Source organism: Eptatretus burgeri, chromosome 13, assembly GCF_056783735.1.
Source record: "Eptatretus burgeri isolate ZD-2024b chromosome 13, Ebu_testis_v1, whole genome shotgun sequence".
NCBI lineage: Eukaryota > Metazoa > Chordata > Myxini > Myxiniformes > Myxinidae > Eptatretus > Eptatretus burgeri.
The window spans coordinates 17,262,233-17,281,457 of record NC_140973.1 but is presented as its reverse complement, the minus strand read 5'-3'; the positions used below and the strand labels follow the sequence as shown (position 1 = coordinate 17,281,457).

Sequence of the window (19,225 nt, the reverse complement as noted above, 5' to 3'; positions counted from 1 at the left end):
ACAAAAGAAGCAATATTTTTCTTACCTTACTGGCTGGTACTACTGCTGCTTGCTTTTTCCATGGCAGCTTTGCTGAGTGACAGCTGTGTGGCTCTTTTAGCCCTTCTGATTATGTCTTTGCTGTATTCTCTCTGGTAGCAAGGGGTGCTATGAGCTAGTTTTTCAATTAAGAGAGCTTCCAGGGTTTTGACACTCAAATTGGGACGAAATTCAGTATGATTCTTCCGTACAAGACTGAGTGCCCGCTCACATGATGCGTTCGAATGAGGAATGACCAAGATTCCCTTCATCACTTTGCTCAAATTAGGATACTTCTTGGCACCAGTGCAGGGATCTGTGAGCTGTGAAATCCGATGCCACTGCTCATCCACTCTCACTGTCTCAGTAGCAATTGTAGCTATGGAGGCGTCTGCCTGGTAGTGAGCGAATTCACTCTCAAGACTGTCTATGTCACTATCACCGCCACTGAACAGACAGGGGAATTTCTTGATGAAAAACTCCACACAGTCAAACCCCACTTCTTGGTGTAGCTTAACATCCAGCACCTGAGCATGCTTGGCTAATTCATCACCTAGCGGCCAGGTTTTGAAGATGTAATTGCAGGCTTTCACATAATATGAGCGAACTGCACTGAAGAAACCTTGGATGTCTGACTCACTCAGAGTGAAGGTGGATTTCTTGAGACTCCTTTGTTCCCTTATATACAGTTTGGCATCGTTCCCAATCATGAGGTCCTCATCATTCTTCTGATGATTTCTGTCAGAGAAGGGTACATTTACCAGAGCAACCGATGACACCGATGGTTTCAAAAACCGTACGAAGATTTCTTTCAGAAGACCATTCAATTCAGAAGACCAGAAGACCAAGATCAGGAGATGAATACAGGATTCGTCTCTTTGGAGCAGAAGATTCCCCTTCTCAAAAAGCTTGTTAGCATATCGAAGGAAGAAACAATAGAGTTTTGTTTGTGGAGACAAGAACATCCTGTTGACACGTTTTTCTCTAGATTCCTGCACAGTGTTTGAGGAAGATGCGCTTTTAGTTGTAGAACTCGTAGTACACTTAGCCGCAGGGAGATCACACTTGCGTTTACTGCCAGCAGAAGAGGTCAGACTCGTAGTACCAGATCCAATTTTACGTTTGAGGAGAGAGCTTGAGGTAGGTGCAGCCAAGGAAGAAGACCTCTGATTCGAAGGTTTTGCTGAGCTTCTATCAAGTGATTTGGCAAAAGCAGAACTTAACTTGGGTCCTTCTTTGCCTGTAGATGGGACTATCACAGTCTTTCTCGACTCTGAAGGGGATCTGCTTTGTAGATGAACGTGATGAAGGGCCGGTGATGCTACCTGCTCTCAGCATTGGTTTTGGTGCTGTCCCTGCTGTCTTCTTCGCAGCAGATACTGCAGTGGTAGTGGTGAATGCTGCTCCACTAGTGCTTGATCCTGCAGTGCCAGTACTGGCAGTAGATACAGTGCCGTCCTTCTTGCTCGTTGTTAGAGTCTTGGCTACAGTTGGTTGCATTTTTTCTTCGTACTTCTTCTTTGAAGAAGAGGCTAAGTGGCTCCCACTGTTCAATCAGCCTGTCTAGGCACTGACCAAGGGACAGCCACCTTGTTGCGACATGCTTCAGAATCTTGTGTGTCGGGGCATCACAGAGTTCTTGCAGTGCTTTCACTCCTTTGACGCGTTTACTACTTTTGTCCAAGTAGTTGTAAATATCGATGAGAAAGTCATCTAATTCAATGGGGAAGGCCTGAGCCGCCTTCTGGCCGTATTGTGCATCATATGGCAAGGGCATCCCATGATGTAGCACTCTGGATTTTGTTTGTGGATATAAGCAGCGACTCCTTTGTGCTTGCCCACCATGACAGAGGCATTATCAGCACAAAAGGAAACACAATTTCCCACGGAATTTTCCTGTCACTGAACTCATGATCAAGCAGTTTGAAAATGTTTTCTCCAGTGGAATCTTGTTTGCACGCAGGCAAACTTAGCAAACCTTGCTTCACAATCCCAGCACTGTTGTCATAGTACGAAATCAGGACAGGATATAGCTGGGCCTCACCACTGTCATTGCTACCGTCTGTAGCTAGGCTAAATGGAGCTAGTCTAGCAATATCGGCAATAGATGAAGCAGTAACATTTGACAACTCACCAATTACACTGGTCAACAACAAATTTGTTGTCTGCATTTTTAAGCTGATTTAGGACGAATCTGATGCGCTGAATCCAAAACTCACATTAGTTTTGTTCAATCAGGTCAAGTTTTTGAGATATGGCCACATGTCGTTTTTTACATATTTGTTCACATGTACGCATGTGTGGAGCATTTTAGAAGAAGTTGGTGGGGTAAAATGTCATGTCAAATAATTGTTTTGATTGGAAATAATTATTTTAATGACAAGAAGTATTCAGGTACGATAGTTCTAGGTGATTATGTCGAAAAGGGATCAGTTTGAAGTCATAAAACCTCAAAATCTTCCAAAAATTGGTGAGGCAAAGCATAAAGTTCGTGGGATCAAAACTAAAGTTAATGGGGCAGATTTTGTAATAATGTGATACAAAAAAGTTGTATTTCTTGGAAATAACGAACTCTGAAGAATGTACAATACCTACATGCGCCCAATTTATGACATGCGCTTCTGCTCAAGCTTGGAGTGCCACAGTACGAACCCAAAGATTGGAGACTGTTCATTGACAGCAGCAAGCGATCACTGAAATGTGTTCTTGCTACACAACGGCAACCAGTTTGCCTCTGTACCCATTGCTCACTCGACTACACTGAAGGAGAAGTAATGAAGCGGTGAAGTACGTGCTGGAGAAAAATTGGTTATGATCAGCATAAGTGGTTTATTTGTGTTGACCTGAAGATGGTGAACTTTTTGTTGGGACAACAGTCTGGCTTCACCAAGTACCCATGTTTTCTGTGCATGTGGGATAGTAGGGACCGTGCTCAGCATTACACGAAGAAGGACTGGCCTGTGCGGGAGGAATTGGTGCCATGCAAAGAAAGAAACGTCATCAACGACCCTCTGGTGGACAGAGACAGAATACTCTTCCCACCGCTGCACATCAAGCTCGGCTTAATCAAGCAGTTCACCAAGGCTCTGGACAAAGATGGTGACTGCTTCACTTACTTGTGCCAGGCTTTTCCAGGATTGACCATGGAGAAGTTGAAAGCTGGCATCTTTGATGGTTCTCAGATCCGTCAGCTCATCAGAGATCCAGAGTTCAAAAACTCAATGAACGAAGTGGAACTGGAAGCGTGGAATACATTTGTTTTGGTAGTGAAGAACTTTCTTGGCAACAATAAGGCCAGAAACTACGCAGAACTTGTCAACAACATGCTGACTGCTTTCAGAAACCTGGACTGCAACATGAGCATCAAGATGCACTACCTATTTTCACATATGAACCGGTTTCCTGAGAACCTGGGTTCAATGAGTGACGAGCAGGGGAGAGATTCCATCAGGACATGAAGGAGATGGAGACCAGGTATCAGGGTCGCTGGGACGCAGTCATGATGGCTGACTACTGTTGGAATCTGAAGAGAGACCTCCCTGCCGCTGAACATTCCAGGAGTTCGAAGAAACGGAAGTTCAAGCCCTGAAGTTTGAACAGTGGTGACGCAACATGCAATTTACTTGTACTTACCTTTATCAATGCCCACCATTCAGATGACAGTAATCGATGTTTCTATCATGTAATCAATAAATGTTGTTGGCAAAACATTTTTTTCTTAAAAACATGTTTAGGATGATATGTGTTGACAAAAATCAGCTGATAATGCCACAAAAATGTAATTGATTTTGTCACAAGATCTGATTTTTTTTCAAATCAACTTAGCACAAAAACCTGACCTGATGGAGAGAAACGGATGCCATTTCCTGATTCAGCAGTGCCAGAATACCCTAATTCACTTGTAGAAATCTAGACAACATTCAGAAAGTAAAAAATTGTTGACCAGTGTTCTTTTTTTTTCTTCTTGTTCTTGTTCTTTTTTTTTTGTTCTTTTTTTTCTTGCTTTTTTTTTTTTGCTTTTTTTTTTTGTTTTTTTTTTTTTTTTGTTCTTGCACATCTTGCACATCTTGCAAGTTTTTGTTCTTGCACATCCATACTTTGAAGCAACTTTTGAATCTGGAAACATCTTTTGAAATAGAGGTCCAGCATGATCTGAGACTGATATGGGCAAGTTATGTTCCACAATAAATCCACTAAAGAGAAGTTCCGCCCGAGTAACATCCTCTTCCTCGCTTGTCCCTTGTTTGGTGAAATAATTCAGAAGTGTACCGGTACTCGTGCTCGAAGATCTCTCCTTTGCAATGTCTGTGTGCCGTTTGCTTCCAAGTGCTTCCGAATATCATCGCGACCTCCGTGCTCAACTGAAATATCAACGCTGCATACTGTACAATACGCATGATGAATTCCTCTTTCAGACTTTCGAATACACGGGTATTGGAGACTGTATTCGGTCTTGTACTTCTGAGACCATTTCTTGGTCTTCGTAAGCTTCTTTTCTGCCATTTCGTAATCAACATCGAGGGCTTGAAGCATCGGTAACTTCGAAGTCGATGTTCCACAGCTGCAGGCGGACTCGTAGAACTCTAGCGGCTGTTAAACACCGCACGGTGGTCGCGACCGCCGGGCTGGTACGGGGCCCAGCTGCATGCAGTGAGCGTATCGCATGCATATACACTGTGCATACATACCGCATGCACTGTATTGCACACATACCGCATGCACTAAATCTCAGTGCATGATCGCCTAAGCGAGATCCAGACCCAATGTTTCGCTGCTCCTCATTTGAATTTGCATTTTTTTACGTACAATTTGGTAGCAGCGAACGTTATGGAGTTACCACATGCTATACGTAGCAGACGATGCTTTTCATTCAATTCTCATACTAGTACATTCTGATTAGTGAACAGTGCAAAAATATCAAAATTTCGGGAGGATAAGGATAGTGATCGTAAGGGCGGGAGTTTGTGTGAATTTTCGGAAGCCTCCCGATGAAATCGGGAGGGTTGGCATTGCTGCATCCCCCAATACGATTTATTGGCAGGTACATTTACATTGCACATAAATTGAAAAAAGCCAAAATGGACTCAAGCTGATGCAAGTTGTCCCTTTATTTAGTGAATGGTAAGCAAGGCATAACCACAAAACACAAGGAACAAATATACAAATTTTGACTCAGTTCTCCTCCAAGACGTCACTAAATTTTATAGGGACAAGATTGAAACACTTAAAAATAATGTTTAACAGAAGGGAGAGGCCGTTGGGTCAGAAAATTTAAAAACTTCCTTTATCGAAACGCTGTCAGACTGCCCCTCCTGATTAGAGAGCAAGGTGGGGGTGGCAGCATCTCGTCTCAAAGAGCGCAGATTACGGGAACTTGGCACGGGCCGCACAGGTAGGGAGTGCACAGCAACAACACAATCTGTTGCCTGGGCATCTGCGGGTGGAGAACTCAAAGCTTCTGGGGAGGTAGAGTCTCCTGCTTGATGAGTTTGTGCCATAAGCAAATCACAGGCACTAACAGTTTTATCCTTGTGGGGGTTCTGTGCCCCCAAGTATTGTGATGTGTTGGCAAACATTTTGTCAGATGTCAAGGGTCCTTCATTGAGTGCTAAGGGCACAAAGTCTAGTGCCTGTGTCGTACTCATCGGCATCACCCGACATGGTGCACGATCCCCCGTTTCCGACCCAAGAAAGGCTCCGCCGGTGTCGGAGTCATTGATCACCTGTGAGGATGAGACCTCAGGATCAAGCACAAACCCCACAGCAAATGCTGGCTTGGGAAAGGCAAGGGGAGTGCTCACACCACATGGTGACAGTCTCTCCAATCTGGGGTCATGAAAGTTGTATTTAGCACATGAGTCAAGAGGGATCATCACTGGCTCCTCCCTCAAAATTGAAATTGTTCTCACAGTACTCTCAGCAGGCAGTCCTGTTGCAGGTGGTAGTTGGCTGAAGGAAACAGAAAGGGATGAGACGTTCACCTCAGTCTTCACTCGCTCTTGGGACAGTTTGAGATTGCTTGGCCATTTAATTGTTTGAGCTTCGGTCTTGGGCTGAAGTCTTGCGATGCTTTTATGTCTGGCTGCGCATTGCTCGACAGTACTACTCGCACGGCTCTTTGGGGAGCTGGCACTATTTGACTGTGGTGACAGCACTCCATCTTTGCTTTCATCCGACTGGGACCTTTGAAAGAAAACCACCCTAAAAAAGAAGAAAAAAATATTAAGATTAAAGTTAGTTCAGCTCAGCTTTGCATAATGAAGCAGCTTCGCCAACCTACGAACACAGACACCACCAACCGAGGACAGTAAAGAAACAATGGACAGTGTGGATAAAAGCAAGTTGCAACACAAGCTACACACATTGCAGATACTCCATAATGCTGCTATTCATGTGAATCTATGATGCAACAAACACATGAGACCCAGGTGCATAATTTCCCAAACTTTCATAATTAAAAACAAAATCTCGAAAATCCAAAATATTACATTTCATCCTTTTAAGGACGATTTAGAGTTGACACACACAACCGGACCACTCGTCAGGTGGACCTGAAGTTGCAGTGTTGGCATAAAATCTTCTGTCAACACATCTTGCTTTTAACCCTGGTATTAGACACTGAAAATATTTTGGGATGAATTTTAATTAATTGCAACAACAAAAAATTCAATTCATCTCTGATTGTTCATTTTGACAAGTTCCTATTGAACGACAAATCGATGCAGTGGTTGTTTCAAGTTACGTGCTGGCTTGCAAACGAGTTCAGCAGACGCTATGGTTACCATGATGAGACAGAGAAAGATTGATACAATACACACGTTGGAACATGAACATACAATGATTTGTTAAAACACCATGTTGCAAAACAGCAGAATAAGACCTGATGACCTATGCCTGTAGTTATCCATAAGATTATGGCAGACTGCATCACATCCGGCCTGTAAATTTGTTTTGCAAGGCTCGTGGAAGGGCTTGTAGACATTGCATGGACGTGGGTCCACAAGACCACGTATTTGTCAATCTTCATTCCAGCCACGCTTTCTACACTGCCTTGGCATGAGTTTGTGGCACTTTTGGGTTTGATCATCATGCGGTGAGACACACGTGCATTTTTAAAGGTATCGGTTGCTGTGTAACGGTACGCTGTTTGGACTGTTGTTGTGGGTAACACTAAATGTCATTTCGAATCATTTTCATCCCATTCTTGCAAAGCTTTCTTTTGGGAGAGTTGTATGCTTTGCATATGCCAAGATTATCTGCACCATTTTGTTTTTTCCTCCTTCACAAAGTTAAATATTGTGCAATTTAGCTCACAATTAATATATTTGTTTGCAGTGTTATGTTGTTGTTTTTTTGTTACAATATGTAAGGCCCAGTGGAGCTGACACACACACACACACACACACACACACACACACACACACACACACACACACACACACACACACACACACACACACACACACACACACACACCATTTCTCACTGCACTTATTGAGGCATTTCCTAAATCCGTTAATTTCCTCCTCCATGCTCTTACCTTTTAAATTGTCCATGCTCTTTCTTTTTAAATGCTGAACATCAAGTAAAGGCCCAGTCACACCTTGACGTTTTAGCCAGCAATGGCAACGTATTAAAATGTTTATAAAACGCTGGCTGACGTTGAACTTTTGATGTTTTTTTTTAAAGATTCGGACGTATTCATAACGACTTGGTCTTATGGTCAGGTCAGGTATGGGAGCATGTGCCAGAACAGCGCGTCGCTGCATCCACTTTCCGCCGGTACTCCAGGGGCCTCCGTCTGGCCATCCCCCAGGCAGATGCCAGGCCCATCCCCATCTCCTTGAGATGATGGTCAACCTGCTGCAACCATGAAGCACGTGGTCGGCCGACTGGCCTCCTCCACTCATGAGACTCCCTCGCTGAGAGAATCTGGTGAGCAGGATGAGCGTCAGGAAAACGAGCCACATGTCCATACAGCCGCAACTGACGCTCACGGACTATGCAGGTAACAAATCTCATCAGAGTCTCTCTCAGCAACCGCTCGTTGGACACAAAATCCGACCAGCGATAGCCAAGGATTCTCCGAAGAGACCTGGTACCAAAGGAATTAAGTCTCCGTCTCAGATCCTTGGTCAGAGTCCAAGTCTCGCACCCATAGAGCAAGACTGGAAGTACCAAGGACCTGAAGACTCGGACTTTCGTCCTCCCGCACAGGTACTGGCAGCGCCACACCCCATGATCCAGTGAATCCATGACTCCCCAGGCCCAACCCAGACGTCTATTGACCTCTGACTCGCAGCCAGCAGAGACATGAATACCACTGCCAAGGTAAGTGAATCTCTCCACGACCTCAACATCCTCACCACAAACAGACACAGACAGGACAGCAGCATCCAAGATGTCACCGAAAGCCTGGATCTTAGTTTTGACCCAAGAAACCCATAATCCCAACGGCTCCGACTCCCCATTCAGCACCTCGAGGGCCCCCAAGAGGATGTCTAAAGTCTCCGCAAAGATGACTGCATCATCTGCAAAATCAAGGTCTGAGATCTTGACATTGCCAAACGATGCACCGCAACTTGATCTCTCCGACATCCTCCCTAAAATCCAGTCCATACAAGTGCTGAAAAGTGTGGGGGCAAGTACACATCCCTGACGAACTCCAGTACCAACTGGAAATAAGTCAGAGATGGTACCACCACACTTCACAGCACTCTCAGTACCAGAGTAGAGTTCAGACATCAGATCGATCAGTTTTGGTGGCACCTCACGAAGACCAAGAATCCTCCAGAGGACATCCCGATTCACTGAATCGAACGCTTTACAGAGATCAACATAGGCTGCAAGCAGCCCCTGCCGAAACTCTCGTCTGCGTTCGGTGAGGACAGGAAGTGCAAGGATACGGTCAATCGTTGACCTCTTTGGTGTAAAGCCTGACTGCTCTGGACGCTGGTGCTCAAGCAGATGGTGGCGAACCCTATCAAGAATTATCCGAGCAAAGACCTTGCCCGGCACTGAGAGCAGCGTCACCCCTCGGTAGTTGTTGCAGTCTTGGCGATCACCCTTCCCTTTCCAGAGAGGGACAACAAGGCCCCTCTTCCAGTCAGTTGGGATGATGCCTGTGTTCCAGGCAGAGCACAAAACTGCATGCAACGACACGAGTGCAGCATTTCCACCAGCCTTGAGAAGTTCTGCATGGATGCCACAGATCCCTGGAGCTTTGCCCCGTTTCAACTGGTTCACCGCAGCCCGTGTTTCCACAAGCGAAGGTGAACCACAGTTGATTCGAGGGTCAGCAACAGGGATTGTAACACCCTTGACGTCCAACTCGACAGCTGGGGGATCAGCCTGGTACAACCGCTCAAAGTAACCGGCCCAGCGGGCCTTCACTTCAGACTCCTCTGTCAAGAGCCTACCACTCTCTGCTCGAACTGCAGTGCTCCGAGGGATGGGCTTGGATGAACGTAATGCGCGAATTCCCTGTAAGCGGGACGAGAATCACCTGTCCACAGGTGATGCTCTACCCCCTCACAGATTCCTCGCACATAGGCCTCCTTGTCCACCCTCAGTGCACGTACAGTTTTACGCCTCAGCTCCCTGAACAGCTCAACTCTGCCATTCAGCCTGGCCCTGCGACTCTGGTCAATGGTATCCAGTGTCCCTTGAGACAAAATTCTTCTTTGCCCTGCGGTGAGCTCCAAGGCATCCACCGGCAACATCAAGGACGGTGGTCTTGAAGGCGCTCCACAACTCTTCAGGACCCCCCAAAGCACCCAGACCCCCCAAGTGTCCACTCAGCCTGTTCGCAAATTCCTCAGCTACTCTCTCATCCCTGAGCTTGGCAACATCCAGCCTAGGCTGGGATGGTACCATTCTCCAGGATTTAAGGTGCAGCTTTAGAGTTGCTACAACAAGCCTGTGGTCAGTATTGAGGAACTGAGCACTCCGGTAGACCCTGCAGTTCTGGATCATCCTCCAACGACCGTCAATGAGGACATGGTCAATCTCCTTTGCCACACCGCCAGCGTTGGAATACCAAGTCCAGCGATGAGCTTGTGGGCGCTGAAACCATGAACCAGCCACCCTAAGTCCATGACTTCTTGCAAAGTCAAGGAACTTAGTGCTATTCTGGTTCATAGTTCCTGACCCATGGGGACCAACACACACCTCATAACCATCCCTATCAGTTCCAGTCGATGCATTGAAATCCCCCAAGACTAGAAGTGCATCTCGTCTGGGGCACTGATCAACCACAGACTCGAGTGTGGCGTAGAATGCATCCTTCACGGTGAGATCACTCGCCTCAGTCGGAGCATAAACAGAGACCAGGGAAATGACGAATCCTTAATCTCATAATACGCTCGTTGACCGGTGTTACCTCAATTATCATTGGGGTCAGCTTATTGGACACAGCTACAGCAACTCCTTGGGTATGGTAACCATCAGAGCGACCAGACCAATAGTAGGTGTAACCACCCACCATTATCTCGCCGCAATCCGGTCTCCGAACTTCAGAGAGAGCTGCAATCCCGATGTCCAAACGCTTGAGCTCAGATGATAACAGAGACAGGTGATCATCCTCTCTTCGGGATAGGACATTCCAGGCACCCACCCGAAGGGACCGCCTCAGGTTAACCCAAGGAGACCGCCGTCTGGTGGACGACACCTCAGCACCACTCCGACACACTCTCCCGCAATCTGACCCAGGGATGTTACCCTGTGGTTTCCTTCCTATCATCAAAGATTGGGGGTCCCGAAGGCTTTGCCCCAATCCTGTCATCCGGTGAGCTGCCCTGCGAAGGGAAGCTGCGCAGGAGGTACTCCCACGGAGTGGGTTTTGGTCTTCTGCATAACGTATTAGTAACGGACACAGAACGTTTCGTTGTGTTATAGATAACTTATAGCAACGAATGCATAACCTGTTGTCGGCCTTCACAACCTATGCCCAACGATAGTCTAACTTAGGCATAGCGCGCTGCACGCATCACCGACGATGACGTGGCGTAGGTTATGGAAAGGCTGCCGCACAACGATTCAAATCATAACCGCCGCAGAAATGGAAGTGTCAACATCGCAGTCACACCTTGGCGATCTTGCCAACGTACGCAGACCTCTGAAAAATGCGTCTAAAACGCTGGCGCACGTCGAATACGGTATGGGTAAGTTTGGTATGCGTGAATAGAACGCTAAAGTACGCCATCATACGTCGTATTAATTGGAGTACGTCTTGTAATTTTAAACATGTTGAAAAATTTACGACGTACTTGCCGTATGACACACACTCCGCATGCGATGGGAATAAGCTGTACGCACGATACGCGATCGTTGACACACAGACACACGTTACTTTAAGGTGCTCATAAGTCGAAACACGTCAAGGTAATGGTTAGCGTCAGTGTTCCAGACTCCCGGTTTTTTTTTTTTTCTTCGGTACTACGGTGTTCAGTGTACAGTGCGGTTATGATTTAAATCGTTGAGCGGCAGCCTATTAATTATATTATATTATAACCGCACTAGAAATCGAAGTGTCAAAATTACCATCATACCGAAGGAAGGAAGAAAAAGAAAAAAAACTAAAAAAAAAAAAAAACCAGGGAGTCTGGAACACTGACGCTAACCATTACCTTGATGTGTTTCGACTTATGAGCACCTTACAAGTAACGTGTGTCGATTTGCGTCACCGATCGTGTAACGTGAGTACAACACATAACTCATAGGTTAGAAATAAGTTTCGGGTACGCTAAACATTACCTCGACGCGTTTCGACTTGTGAGTAACTCACAAGTAACGTGTGTCGACGTGTGTCAACGATCGCGTGACGTGCCTACAACTTATGGCCAACGTTATGCGGAACGTGTGAGTCATACGCTGGCATAAGTCTTAAAATTTCAAGCATGGAAAATTTGAGGACAACCGAAAAGTACAACGTTTAAAGCCAGTGTACAACGACGTATGGCAGTGTTTTTCAGCGTGCTCTCAATGTTATCAAAACTTACCCATAACGTATTCGACGTGTACCAGCGTTTGACAAATTTTCCAAAAATGGGCATAAGCTGGCTAAAACGTCAAGGTGTGACTGGGCCTTAAGGAAGCAGCATGTATCATTTTTTAAAGTCTTTGTTACGACTCGGCGTTGTTTTGAACTGCCAACCTCCCAGATTCAGAGCAGATGCTCTTTCCATTACACCACCGACTTTGGTTAATCTTAAAGTCTTAAGGAGAGACTACACGATGCAGTTGATTGATGATGGTTCTGTTGTTCCTCCTGTCAGAGCAAACATTTTTATAAAGCTTTCCAAAATTAACATACCGCATTGACCTGCATCTGTCGGTGGTAGTTAAAGTCGATATTGCACTTCTGTGGAATTTCATCAATGACAGAGAGCAAGCGAGACAGTATCCCAAAGTGCAAAGCCAATCCTTGTCCGCTTTGTACTCAAACTAAACGTGATGAAAACAGCTTACAAAAAATTATAATAATAATCTTAATTGGTGTCCTCCATATTCTCATGATAAAAGTTTGTTGAAAATTTAACAAAAACTGAAGGTTATGGCTTGGACAAGGACAGACACATACAAAGGATTGCAAAATGCAGTATCCCCCTGCGCGGGGGACAGGCTGATAAATCTTGCAACCATTGCTTGTGAAAAAGTGCAAATGTCACATCAGCATACACGATGCCTGGTTTTGTTTCTCAAATTCAATGTAAATGTTGGCAAATATTGCCATGAAAGAAAAACCACCATCGATTCGATGCTGGGGTGTTGGCCCACATGACCGAAGCCTTACGGAAGTAATATTTAAGCTGAAATATTATGTAATGGAGCAAACGTGGATGTCACCAAAACTCCACAATTGACATTGCACATTTCTTGGGCCTACTTAGAAGTTCAAAACCCAGTTATTCCGATGGTTCCAACCCCAATACTGGCCTTAAGCGGCCACGCAAGGCCAGCAGATAAGCATGTACTTTATCCTTACTCCGGTGCACATACTCCTGCCCAAGCTCCGATAAACCCGGGCCAGGTACTGGCAAAGTGAGACTGGCTTTGAGTACGAAGGGCAAAAGAATTGTGCATAAATATTTCAAATGTGTACCTTAATATGTGGTTTTAAGAACCCTATATTTTACAATGGCAAGATATTTGCAAGAGCATCAAGCCGTTGGCCGAGAGCCTGAGTGCCCGCAAGTACAGATAATAAATAAACCAGAATATACAGGTAGTGGACAAAAAAAATAAATGGAAACACCAATTAAAAAATCATTTAAAAGGGTGTTGGGCCACCACGTGTGGTCAGTACGACCTGTATGCACCATCCACGACAGAGTCCACTAGCATCTGGAATTCTGCAGGAGGGACGTGGCACCATTCTTGCACAAGAAAAACAACTCACATCTGTTTGATGGAGGTGGAAAATGCTGTCTCAGGCAACGTTCCAGAATATCCCATAAATGCTCGATTGGGTTCAGATCTGGTGACTGAGAAGGCCATGATATATGGATACCATCAGTGTCATGCTTACCAAACCAGTGGGCGAACACACATGCTCTGTGGGTGGGGGCGGGGGTCTCCTCTTGCTGCTAAGTAAGCCATAATTATAGGCAACCAGGCCTGTGCAACATTTTTATACATGACCCAAAGCATGCCAAGATGTTATTTACTCAACACAAGGCTGGAAGCTGTTGCTTGGTGTCCCTCATTTACCGAAGTGTTTCCTTTTTTTGTCCACTACCTGTAGATTCATAGTTTATAAAATCTTAGCTCTTAAAAGAAGTGACAGAGTTGGGAAAGCAACACCGACAGGCACTTTAAAAACAACAGGATGAACGAATCGGAGAAAGGAAGGAAAAAAACAGTGACCTGTACATAGATAGGGATTAGGGTTGAAAGGGGGAAATATTAAATCGGGATGGAGGAATGGAGGATGACCTGAGTGGTGCACTTCCAAAATGAAGTGTGGTGGGAAGGATGAGATTGAATAGCTTGAAGAAGGCAGCTCCACAAGCAGGAGTACAGGGGTACAAAGGAGTGGAGGTAAACATCGATCTTGGATTTTTGGAGTTTATAAGGAGATGGTTTGGTGGAATCATCTTTTATAATCCACAGCATTTTTTTTGGTGCGTCTGCTTACAATTGCCCTTAAACCTGTCCTGATTCATGTGAAACAACCTCCGGTTCAAAGTGGTCGGGTGAGCAGCACAAAAGCAATGCAAGATGTACAAACTGCGTATCCTTGGAATACTACATACTGATGCGGGAGGGTTTCGTAGTGGTCCAAGCCAAATGATACTTCATTATCCATGGAATGCATCACTCCATTGGCTGTATTAGGATCGTTGAGATCTTCTGCATTTTCTGGCACATTCAACACCTGCAAAAAAAAAAACCCATGCATATTGAAGCACAACGCAATGCAGAGAAATGTACGCTGGAACCCGATACGTGTACGGACAGGTTGACAAAGGAATACCTTCTGGAGGATGAGTCTTGTCTCGTCAGTAAGCGGTTGATGGGAAAAGCGGCACAAGTCTCCCTGAAAACAATTTGTTCCAGTGTGGAAGAACTTACATGGGAAGTCATGTACAATTTTGGTCAAGAATGGCAAGCTTGCTGAAAGTAAGTTTTGTCAGTCTTATTTCATTGAACAATTAATGTTCATCACACACTTTCCTTGGTGAATGTTAAATACCAGACAATTGTTGCTCAGAATAAAAATTTAAAAAACAGGATAAAAAAAGTGTCGACAGAAAAGAAAACTATCAAATTCAAACTTGGATTGTAGAGAGGTTCTTCAAAGGAGGAAGTTATTAAAATTGTGAAGCAGTCCTTAAAGTGCAACCAACCAACCAATCACAGTCCTGTTATTGGCACCAAGAGAAGGCAAAAGACTTGCTTGCTGAGCATAGCAATTAAGTCTGAAGAAACCAGGCAATTCACATCGACTGAAGGAAATTTATCATTTATTTTTAACTTCCAAAACTAGAATGTTGAGAGAACACCTAACCCCACATAGTCTTAAGAAAAAGGAAGGGTCTTTTCTACTCTTGCTTTGCATTTCCGAGCATGGTGTACATTTCCTATGAGCCGAGATTTTGTCCGAATCGACATTTCCCAATGCTGAGAGTGCGAGTGGCAAATTTATTGGTCAAGATAGCACCCCACGAAGACTAAGAATCCTCCAGAGGGCATCCCGATTCACTGAATCAAACGCTTTACAGAGATCAACATAGGCTGCAAGCAGCCCCTGCCGAAACTCTCGTCTGCGCTTGGTGAGGACTCGAAGAGCAAGGATACGGTCAATTGTTGACCTCTTTGATGTAAAGCCTCACTGCTTTGGATGCTGGTGCTCAATCAGATGGTAGTGATCCCCATCAAGAATTATGCGAGCAAAGATCTTGCCCGGCAATGAGAGCAGTGTCACCCCTCGGTAGTTGCTGCAGTCCTGGTGATCAACCTTCCCTTTCCAGAGAGGGACAACAAGGCCCCTCTTCCAGTCAGTTGGGATGATGCCAGTATTCCAGGCAGAGCAGAGAACTGTATGCAATGACATGAATTCAGCATTTCCACCAGCCTTGAGAAGTTCAGCATGATTGCCATAGATCCCAGGAGCTTTACCCCATTTCAACCAGTTCACCGTAGCCTGCGTTTCCACACACAAAGGTGGATCACAGTTGATTGAGGGTCAGCAACTGCGATAGTAACACGCGACATCAAACTTCACAGCTGGTGGATCAGCCTGGTACAGCTGCTCAAAGTAAGTAGCCCAGCAGGCCTTCACTTCAGACTCCTCTGTCAAGAGCCCACCACCCTCCGCTCCAACTGCAGCACACCAAGGGCCGGGCTTGGGGGAATGCAATGCATGAATTTCGCTGGAAGCAGGACGAGAATCACGACCACAGGTGATGCTCTACCCCCTCACAGATTCCTCACACATAGGCCTCCTTGTCCACCGTCAGCACACGCTGTTTTACGCCTCAGCTCCCTGAACATCTCAGCTCTGCCATTCAGCCTGGCCCTGCGACTCTGGTCAATGGTATCCAGTGTCCCGAGAGACAAAATTCTACTGTGCCCAACGGTGAGTTCCAAGACATCCACCGGCAACATCACGGACAGTGGTCTTGAAGGCACTCCACAACTTTTCAGGACCTCCCAAAGCACCCAGACCCACAAATCTCCACTCAGCTTGTTAGCAAACTCCTCAGCTACCCTCTCATCCTTGAGCTTGCCAACATACAGCCAAGGCTGGGATGGCACCATTCTCCTGGATTTGAGGTGCAACTTAAGAGTTGCGAAAAGCTGGTGGTCAGTATTGAGGAACTGAGCACTCTGGTTGATCCTACAGTTCTGGACAATCCTCCAGCGACCATCAATGAGCACATGGTCAATCTCCTTCGCCACACCACCAGTGTTGGAATACCAAGTCCAGCGATGAGCCTGTGGGCGCTGAAACCATGAACCAGCCACCCTAAGTCCATGACTTCTTGCAAAGTCAAGGAACTTGGTGCTATTCTGGTTCACAGTTCCAGACCCATGGGGACCAACACCTATCTCATCACCATCCCTATCAGTTCCAGTCGATGCATTGAAATCCCCCAAGATGAGAAAAGTATCTCGCCTGGGACACTGATCAACCACAGATTCGAGTGTGGCATAGAATGCATCCTTCACGGTGAGATCACTTGCCCGAGTCAGAGCATTTGCAGAGACCAGAGAAACGACACCCAAGGAGTGACGAATCCTTAGTCTCATAATACGCTCATTGACCGGTGTTACCTCAATTGCCAAATCTACAGTGCAGTACATTTTGTGCGTGAAGCAAAGTACAGTAGTTCTTTTGGCGATTTTGCGATCTCCAAATTTGATACTTTAGCGATGTATTCTGGTATCTTTCTCAGTCCTGTAAGGTCTGAAAACGCTCAAGAATAAAAAGGTCTAGCTTCTAAGACTATGCAAGTGTGATTTGTGACGACGAATATCGAGAAGTGGTATGAATAATGTGATGATGCATTTGCGAAACGAGATAAAAAGTGGCAACGTAAATCGGGGTATAACTGTCCGATTTAATCTTTTGAACACTGTGGAACACGAATATCGGCTCGTTTGCACTTCCAAAAACTTGCAGTTTCGCAGTACTTTGGCAAAAATGTATGCCGTCTCGACCAATCAAATTTACCACTCATGCTATGAGGGTGGCGAGGGGGAACATGGAGATTCAGACAAAATGGTGGCACCCAGCAATGCCATACCTGAGCTCACTTCATCCAAAAAATAATAATAATAAAAAAAAAACTGTTGAAGTGCATCTTTTTCTCAAATATTTTTTCCTAAATAGTCAGTTTCTCCAAGAAGAGTATGTAGAAGATTCAGCTCTAGACTGTTCTGTTTGACCCATCGACTTCGTATGGTTATCATCGTGTCTTATTCAAAGTTAATGAACAAAGCTAATGTAGATTGTAATCAGAAATGCAAAGCAAGAGTTGAAAAGACCCTTCCCACATCCTTTTTCTCAAGACTGCATGAGGTAAGGTTTTCGTTGAACTCTTTAGTTAATTTCTTATCCATGATCTTTCATTCTTATAGAGATAAAAATGAGGGAGTAGGGTAGGGATGGTTAATTTAAACACAAATTAAATAAATAGCCCACTCATGGCACAGTCTGCTTGATGCCTTCACTGATGAACTTAGTTGAAATGTAAAAACAAATTAACATTTACAACTCATCTGCTGCCCAAAATCTAAAAGGTGAAGCTTCCACGCACGATCGCAATTTGTAGACAAATCTGAAAGGATATCATGCATGTATAGGCATTTTTCTCCTTTCCCACAAGAGCCGCCGGCATAGAACTTGCACGGTTCCTTCTTCTTCAATGGCTCCGCATCATGACTGAAATGGCACAGATCTCCCTGAAAGGTACAACGCACATTGCAAGCTATTCATGCACAAATCAGCATGGTCATTCCATAGTGGGGGGGGGGGGGGTGAAGTTTATAACTTTATCACGACCGAGTGAAGGGTTGTTTTTAAACAAAATTCTGGTAAAATTAGTTTTCTAATAAAGTTTTGATCTTCCCAAGTATACCAACAAGGTTTAAACATCATCATAAATATTTGTTTCAGGGAATTTCATTTTGCTGAACTGAATGATTGTTTATTTTTTTTTTCCTTCCAATTCCAGCTCAAAATGAAATATTACAGAAACTGGGGGCACAATCCTTCCACCTCCCCACCACCACTTGGCCCATTTGAGATGCGAGGGCTCAACGTGCAGATTTTTAACCACACTCAGTGGCGTAATAGAGCTCCGAGTCCGAGGTCGGCGGTTTGAATTGCGGCCGTATCGTACCAAAAACTAAAACTAAAACTAATGGTACGAGTTGTCTCCTTGCTTAACACTCAGCAGTTAAAAAGCATTGAGTATGGAACAGTAACCATAGGTTGGCAATCTTAGTGCAGGCTTGATGGGCCTAGTGGCCTCCTGCTTTGATGTTCTTTGCGAGGGAAATCAGTTATTTAGATATGGCACAAGCACGATGGGCCAAATGGCCTTCTTCTGTCCAAGTTTTTTTTTGTATAGTGGAGCCTCATTAAGAGAAACAGTTGGAGATGAGTTTGTTCAAAATGAGAGCAAAGAAAAAAAAAAATGAAATAAAATTCACAACCAAGAATATTAAATTTTTGCTTTTCGGTGAAATACGTCTCAATAGTTTCCTCTGAATGAGACTCGAGATTACGTCAGAAGGATTAACAAACGTATCTATGGCACTGGATTTATAATGTAAGACACATGATGCAAACATGGGAAACTCACCTTGTTGCAACGGCCCTCCATGTAAAACGAGCACACGACTCTCTGTTTCTTCAACTTCGGTCCAGACATTTTCATAGCATTCCTCCTTCTCTTTTTAAACTTTTTGTTATTTACAGGCTGAAAGGGTAACACGAGCAACGTTGATATGCTCATCTTCAAACAAAGACACCAATGCCATAACCACGTTTACAAAATGTTGATAAAAGACATATGCACACATGCCAATGGGGAGAGGAGGGGGGGGGGGTGGGAATAAATAATAGTAATGAAAAGAACTCCACAAATAAAATAGTTAAATTAATATATATATATATTATATATATATATATATATATATATATATATATATATATATATATATATATATATAATTTTAGCTCATCCTTTGAAAA

At 44.7% G+C, this 19,225-nt stretch overlaps 1 protein-coding gene across 1 annotated transcript in view; it reads right to left on the bottom strand.

Moving 5' to 3' along the window:
• Positions 1 to 5,108: 5,108 nt before the first annotated feature.
• The window catches only part of LOC147013952 (uncharacterized), a 60,073-nt gene continuing 45,956 nt past the window's right edge, over positions 5,109 to 19,225 (bottom strand). The window contains exons 12-16 of the mRNA XM_085851361.1: positions 18,834 to 18,950; positions 17,812 to 17,928; positions 14,495 to 14,599; positions 14,274 to 14,395; positions 5,109 to 6,219 (exon numbers count right to left, since the gene is read on the bottom strand). Coding sequence (XP_085707487.1) covers positions 5,256 to 6,219; positions 14,274 to 14,395; positions 14,495 to 14,599; positions 17,812 to 17,928; positions 18,834 to 18,950 — 1,425 coding nt within the window. The 3' untranslated portion in view covers positions 5,109 to 5,255. The remainder of the gene's footprint in view (positions 6,220 to 14,273; positions 14,396 to 14,494; positions 14,600 to 17,811; positions 17,929 to 18,833; positions 18,951 to 19,225) is intronic.